Source organism: Esox lucius, chromosome 20, assembly GCF_011004845.1.
Source record: "Esox lucius isolate fEsoLuc1 chromosome 20, fEsoLuc1.pri, whole genome shotgun sequence".
In the NCBI taxonomy this organism is placed as follows: Eukaryota; Metazoa; Chordata; class Actinopteri; order Esociformes; family Esocidae; genus Esox; species Esox lucius.
This window is the reverse complement of record NC_047588.1, coordinates 30245422-30253237: the sequence shown is the minus strand read 5'-3', so window position 1 is coordinate 30253237 and position 7816 is coordinate 30245422. Positions and strand designations below refer to the sequence as shown.

Here is a 7816-nt window from a genome sequence, read left to right as displayed (position 1 = left end):
GCACCTTTTTCTTTCCTTTCCAAAAAAGTTGAAAAGTAAAGTTTTGAGTGAGGAACCTTCCTTTTCGCTTTTCACTCAAAACCTTATTTTTCGCCTTTTTTGGAAAGGAAAGAAAAAGGTGCAGTGGTGTCTTAATTTTCTTCCGGAGCTGTATCTATTATAATGCATGTAAAGGGGATCTTCATGTTCTACAGCACAAGCCACACAGAAAAGAGCTTAGTAACGCTTTATTTTCACATTCGTTAGAACTATATATTTTCATTAACCTTTGTCAAATTTACGAGGTAAAGATGCTTTTTTGGTCGTAAATTGTGAGACAAGTTGGAAATCATTATGCTGACTGGGTGAACCTGACTACTGCATCAATGCTTTGTATAGTTAAGTGGATTTTGGACAGCAGAAACCGTTAACAAGCTATATGTCAGGGGACATAAATCATCAAAATTCAGTTCTGATAGCTGCTTCATAATATGGTCATGCTGATTTGTGTTTCTCTTAAATATATGAGATGTTTTAAATAGGCCGAGTGTTTTGAGCGTAATTTGAACTGACATATCAGTGGAGCATACTGGAGAACACCAACACACTCCGAAAATCTTTTAAGTATGCTGCGTCCGTTTTGCAAACGAAATTTCAAATTTCTAGTGGACGTCTTCCATTCAAATGAATGACATCCGGCGCAACGAAAGGAGTGGAAAAATTAAATGTGAACGAGATATTACTGGTTTGCCACGAGATGGCGCCGTATCCGACCTTATCCTCTTTGTTTTTCCTCCCTCCTGGTCTCCTCCTGTATCATACCGTAGCAAGCAGACAGCAGACAGCTAGGGTTTCATCCATGATGGCGGAGGATAGCGAGTCTGCAGCCAGTCAGCAGAGCCTGGAGCTGGACGATCAGGACACCTGCGGAATAGATGGCGATAACGAGGAAGAGAATGAACACATGCAAGGGTGAGGCTTAGCTCCTCTAACCACCAGACACAAAACGCAGCAGTCCGGTGCAGCACGCCTTTTCTACGCTCGGACTGCTAGTTAGTTGCTGTGTAGGGGGATGGATGAGATTCTTCAGATGATGAAGAACTTGCGCACACAGCTAGCATTAGCTAGCTAGCTCCTAGTTTATTTACGACCAAGGCCTATAGATGCCGTGATAGCTTACATCATTGCATAATATTTAATGTAATTTGGCGCTGTCATTATAATCCAACTGGTTAGTTGTTGGGTTCGATTGTAGCTATGTAAATGGAAATGACATCTACTGTAGTTAGATTGCTTTCCGTTTGAATGAATGAGACTTGGCGTTAGCTAACGTTCGCGTGCAAGGCATTATTTGTAATTATTGCTACTTGCTAGCTATCTGTCCATTTACCTTTTTTAGTATACATGTACCTGGTGTTTAGTGTAGGGTTGGCTTTTTGTATTGTACCAAAAACGCTTGTGAAAATTGAGGAAGTAAGGTACATTTTTTTTATATATATGCTTTTGTTTCATGGTATTGGCGCATATGCTAGCAACCTGCACTGCAGCGCATATCCTTGGCTGTCCGTTACTTCTCTGACGTTACAGATGCCATATATGACAATCGGTAAGCTAACCTTGTTGTCAGGCAGAGCGATGGCTACTCCGGTTACAACCGATGTCCTATAGGCGACAGCGGCGGTACTCGTTGATTTTTAAATGTCCTGCAACCCACGTGTTGTATGCATAATTTCGCCCATTTTATCCTAACTATTAAGCGTGACATCGCAATTGCGTTAACGTTACACTAATGTCAGACGATCTTTAGAGAAATAGAGGATTGTTGCCAACTTGATATAACATTTGTGATTTGCTTGTGTGTAGAAGTCCAGGGGGAGACTTGGGGGCAAAGAAGAAGAAGAAGAAACAGAAGAGAAAGAAAGAAAAACCGAGTTCAGGAGGGGCCAAATCTGACTCTGCCTCTGACTCCCAGGAGATAAAGGTGACTAACCCCTCTCTCTGTCTGTCTCCATTTTTCATATATTATAACCTTCTCTCCTGTGTGTAGAACCCAGGGCTGCCCATGCAGAAGCTTCAGGACATCCAGAGGGCCATGGAACTGCTGTCCTGTCAGGGACCAGCTAAGAGCATAGATGAGGCCACAAAACACAAATACCAGTTCTGGGACACACAACCTGTACCTAAACTCAGTGAGTAATGATTCAGATGTTGCCTATCCAGTGGTTTGGTTGTTTTTGGAAGTCCATAACAGACACATGAAGAAAATATTTCAAAACGGTATGAGTCTAGATATATACCTTATCAGTACCTGTGTTCCCATTTGCCTGTTTCAGTCAATTCCTACAATTCCCAAGATTCATTTCTGTCTTACTGAGTTGAGTGGTACAGAGCCATGGCTAACGGAGGGATACAGCCACTGCTAGCTTGCTGGCAACAACACTCTGTGCAATTAACCACTGTAACATGTTTAGTTATGCCACACCAATGGGCGGCTGAGCTGTGTCGCTAACGTGTCGTTGGTAGTAGCTAAAGCGGTCAGCGTTTTTCGCACTTCCGAGACCAGTAGGGATAACCGCCCACACATAATTTTAGGATGTCTATGTTTGGTTTCCGTGGACATTATTGTATTTGCTGTATTTAGTGGAATTATGAAAAGTAGCTTCTAACTGAAAAACCTGGTAATGTAATTTGACCCAGCTATCTGACTTTCACAGATGGGTGTTTGGATAGCTGTATTTCAGGAGTGTGCATGATGAATTGACTAAGTTAACATGTAAACAAATTATTTGGGTTAAATTCCATGTTAACCTAATATCTAGTGTGCTTTCCTCACAACAAAGACGCTAAAAACAATTATCCCAAGCAAGTATGGTGGGGACCCCTACCCAAATTTAGACATTGAGAAATTCAATCCCATATTTTCATTTCATATAGTGTACTGTAATATAGTACTGTGAAGAGAATACTTTCACAATTGGATAAATTGAATCAAATAAAGTTAACAAACTAACAATCTGTATATCCTCATGTCCGTTTTAATTGTGATTGCTTGGTTGTTTCACTTTTGCAGATGAGGTTGTAACAAGCCACGGACCCATCGAGGCTGACAAGGACAACATCAGACAGGAACCGTACTCTCTACCGCAGGGCTTCATGTGGGACACCCTGGACCTCAGCAGTGCTGATGTGGTATGTTGTGTGGATGTTACTTGGTTGAAAATAGGTATATTTGGTGCCACTGCACGCCTGTTGTGCAGTCGGAAGACTACAAAGACCCTCTTTGTCCATTTTTCAGCTGAAGGAGTTGTACACCTTGCTGAATGAGAACTATGTAGAGGATGATGACAACATGTTCAGATTTGACTACTCACCCAACTTTCTCAAATGGTAAATCCAGTACACACCACTTATTTCAAGTGTTTGTGTTTAGACTTTGCAGGAACAACCCTTTCTCCTTTTTCTCAATGTTTCTCATGTTCTTCTATTGGCTCTGTCAGGGCGTTGCGTCCTCCTGGTTGGTTGCCACAATGGCATTGCGGGGTGAGGGTTTCCTCCAATAAGAAACTTGTCGGTTTCATCAGTGCCATTCCTGCCGATATACACATCTACGACACGTGAGTCATATCACAACCCCCCCCCCCCTCCACAGCCACAGTAAACACACTAGTGCTGTGGACCAGTAACGACAGTCCTGAACTTGATACACACACTGTCTCCATCCGCTTCTCCCTAGGTTAAAGAAGATGGTTGAAATTAATTTCCTGTGCGTCCACAAGAAGCTGCGTTCGAAGCGCGTGGCTCCAGTTCTGATCAGGGAGATCACAAGAAGGGTTAACCTGGAGGGTATATTCCAGGCTGTCTACACAGCAGGAGTGGTACTTCCCAAACCTGTGTCTACCTGCAGGTACACCCCTGCATGTAGAGATGCGTTTGTGTCCGCCGCAGACACGTGCATATGCGCAACGCGTTGGCCCGCTGTGTAAGTGGAGTGTTGTGTTGTTGTGTGCAGGTACTGGCATCGTTCTCTGAACCCCAGGAAGCTGGTGGAGGTGAAATTCTCTCACCTGAGCAGAAACATGACGTTGCAGAGAACCATGAAACTCTACAGACTACCGGACGTAAGACTGCTTGTGTTTAAACACCCTCCCCCCTTTTTATCGCCCTGAGCGTTGTCACTTCTTAGATGTGTGACGTATTTGCATCTAACGCCTCCTCTCCGGCTCTGTAGAGCACTAAGACCCCGGGCTTGCGGCCCATGGAGAGGCGCGACGTGCGTCAGGTGACACAGCTGCTGCAGAAACACTTGAGACGCTTCCAGCTGGCGCCCTCTTTGGGCGAGGAGGAAGTGGCACACTGGTTCCTCCCTCAGGACAACATCATAGACACGTTCGTAGTGGAGGTAGTGGTCTGTCGTTGTGCAATAGACTTGTTTTAGCACAGATGTTTATTGAAAATACAGGCATTTTATAGGAGATACTCCTTGATATTGGTAGATGGAAAGGCAGCCTAGGGATCAGAGGATCTGATCAGTGACCAAAAGGCTGGTAGATTGAATCTCTGAGCTGGAAAGGTGAGGGAAAAAAAAAAAATAAAAGATCTGTCCCTGAGCCAGGCAGTTAACCCCGCATTGCTCCCAGGTCGTTGTTGAAAATAAGAATGTGTTCTTAGTCATACTTACCTGGTAAAAGTTAGAATAAGATGCCTATGTCTCCCCCCCTTCAGGGTGCCGGTGGTCTGTTGACAGACTTCACCAGTTTCTACACCCTGCCCTCCACTGTGATGCACCATCCACAACACAGGAGTCTGAAGGCAGCCTACTCCTTCTACAGCGTTCACACACACACTCCACTGCTGGACCTGATGAACGACTCTCTCATACTGGCCAAACTGGTACTACACAAACACACTTTCAAACACACTTTCTAACACACATACAAAGGTTCTGACCCAATAGATCACATTCATCTGAATGTTTTGTGTCCCACAGAAAGGTTTTGATGTGTTTAATGCTCTGGACCTGATGGAGAACAAGGTGTTTCTGGAGAAGCTTAAGTTTGGCATCGGAGATGGCAACTTGCAGTATTACCTCTACAACTGGAAATGTCCCCCAATGGAACCTGACATGGTGAGGCACGTGTTTGTGTGTCTTCAAGGTGTGAAGCAAGCAAGCAAGTTTATTTATATAGCACAATTCGTACATCGAAGCAATTCAATGTACTTTACAAAATAAATAAAAATATTATATATATATATATATATATATATATATATATATATATATATTAAAAAAATACAATAACAAAAACCAATACTCAAGTGAAAACATCAAAACAAATGAAAACATCATAATTAAAAATGGGATAAAAACAGGACGCTAAAAGGCTAAACAGTGTGGTTAAGTTTAGTGCTCAGTCGTAGGCACGTGAAAAGAGAAGTGAGGTTTTTTTCATCAGGGTGTTCTGAGCATTTCAAAAATAAAGGATTTAGCATTGGGCAATGGGACAACATTGTTTGTCAATGATACCTCATGGTCGTCGTTGTTGGTAATGACATAATACAGCTGAGAGAGGATTTGTGCTCAGGATCAAATAAAAAGGTGTCCGGTGTGTCAGCGAAACTACTATGACCAAAACACTCACCCTCAGGACAAAGAAAAGGGAAAAATGACCAAAACACTCACCCTCATGACAAAGAAAAGGGAAAAATGACCAAAACACAGGTTGTTTGTATAGTACTTGCTTTCAACTGCTGAGCCAATCACCCATGTTCCTGTATCTTATAAAGGTTGTGTCTCACATTGATGTAGAGCACTGATTAAATTATAATTTGCTGTATCTGAGCCTCCTTGGATTTTATTCCTTTTCATTGTCATGAGTGCAAGTATTTTTGTGATGTCATGTGTTTAACTCGTGCCACGTCCATCCGCTCACACAGTTTTTCTTGTTCTTTGTAATGTGACAGTGCAAAGCAGTACATGACAGTGAGTGGTCAGTCAATAGCCTAAAGTGAAAACAAATGCCTTATATTAAAATAAATACTTGAAAAGGCTACTAAATAGCTCTTCGTTTTTATACCAAGACCAGAATAAATAATAGGTCAAATTCAAAGATCTTTATGCTGTTACTACCTTTTTTGATAAATAAACATGTTATTTCTGCCAGTTTCCCCCTCCATGCTCAAGATGCCTGAGCCCATCTTGTGGATAAAAAAGTTTACTTTTTGTGACCACAATGTTTGGATAGGTCGTTGGAATGTTGTTTAAATGCAGACATTGCCCAATGCTAATGTATCATAAATAATTATAACCATATGTATATCTGTTTCAGATTGGCCTTGTTCTTCAATAACCATTGTGTGTGTGTGTGACTGCTAAACACTCAACCAGAGGTTAAAGGTCAAACATCTCTACCTGGACACACAGGTAGTCTCAAACTCTAAGAAGACATCAACAACAATCAGTGATCAGGAGGTGTGCATCGCGTTGAGCATGTCTCCTGGATTGTTTTTTATCATTGAGAACATTCTGTCAACTCGCCCAGGACTGATGACTCTTTTTAACCATAAACATCCTGAATGTGAAATCATGCTCTGCCTGAGACAGTCTCTCATACAGTAAAGTACACCTCTACGCAAACACACACACACACACACACACACAGGCATGCAGACATTGACACACTTATGACAGTATCCATGTGCAGTGCAAACACACATACCACATTGAGAGAAGGATGATCTCAAAAGAAGACCTTCGATCCAAAATTATTGTCTTTCTTTTTGTATTCCAAAAGGTGCATTGGTATCTCTTTGTTGGACAGAGCAGATATGTTGTAATGTGTACATTTAATGCCAGAACATACCGTATCTCACAAAAGTGAGTACACCCCTCACATTTTTCAAATATTTGATTGTATCTTTTCATGTGACAACACTGAAGAAATGACACTTTGCTACAATGTAAAGTAGTGAGTTTACAGCTTGTATAACAGTGTAAATTTGCTGTCCTGAAAAAAACACAACACAGCCATTAATGTCTAAACCGCTGGCAACAAAAGTGAGTACACCCCTAAGTGAAAATGTCCAAATTGGGCCCAAAGTGTCAATATTTTGTGTGGCCACCATTATTTTCCAGCACTGCCTTAAGCCTTTTGGCCATGGACTTCACCAGAGCTTCATAGGTTGCCACTGGAGTCTCTTCCACTCCGCCATGACGACATCACAGCTGGTGGATGTTAGAGACCTTACGCTCCTCCACCTTCTGTTTGAGGATGTCCCACAGATGCTCAATAGGGTTTAGGTCTTGAGACATGCTTGGCCAGTGCATCACCTTTACCCTCAGCTTCTTTAGCAAGGCAGTGGTCATCTTGGGAGGTGTGTTTGGGGTGGTTATCATGTTGGAATACTGCCCTGCGGTCCATTATCCAAAACGAGGGGATCATGCTCTGTTTCAGTATGTCACAGTACATGTTGGCAGTCATGGTTCCTTCAATGAACTGTAGCTCCCCAGTGCCGGCAGCACTCTTGCAGCCCCAGACCACGACACTCCCAACACCATGCTTGACTGTAGGCAAGACAGTAGTCTTTGTACTCCTCACCTGGTTGCCGCCACACACGCTTGACACCATCTGAACCAAATAAGTTTATCTTGGTCTCATCAGACCACAGGACATGGTTCCAGTAATCCATGTCCTTAGTCTGCTTGTCTTCAGCAAACTGTTTCTGGGCTTTCTTGTGCGTCATCTTTAGAAGAGGCTTCCTTCTGGGACGACAGCCATGCAGAGCAATTTGATGCAGTGTGCAGCATATGGTCTGAGCACTGACAGGCTGACCCCCCCAC

General features: G+C 42.7%; 1 protein-coding gene across 1 annotated transcript; it reads left to right on the top strand.

Moving 5' to 3' along the window:
- Positions 1–762: 762 nt before the first annotated feature.
- nmt2 (N-myristoyltransferase 2) lies at positions 763–6882 on the top strand. Its single transcript, XM_010884756.4, has 12 exons — positions 763–951; positions 1843–1960; positions 2027–2168; positions 3050–3168; positions 3275–3366; positions 3477–3593; positions 3713–3883; positions 3989–4097; positions 4208–4378; positions 4702–4869; positions 4967–5104; positions 6306–6882. Exons 1-12 carry the CDS (start codon positions 839–841, stop codon positions 6324–6326), a joined length of 1479 nt encoding a protein of 492 aa, XP_010883058.1. The 5' UTR covers positions 763–838; the 3' UTR covers positions 6327–6882.
- Positions 6883–7816: the final 934 nt, after the last annotated feature.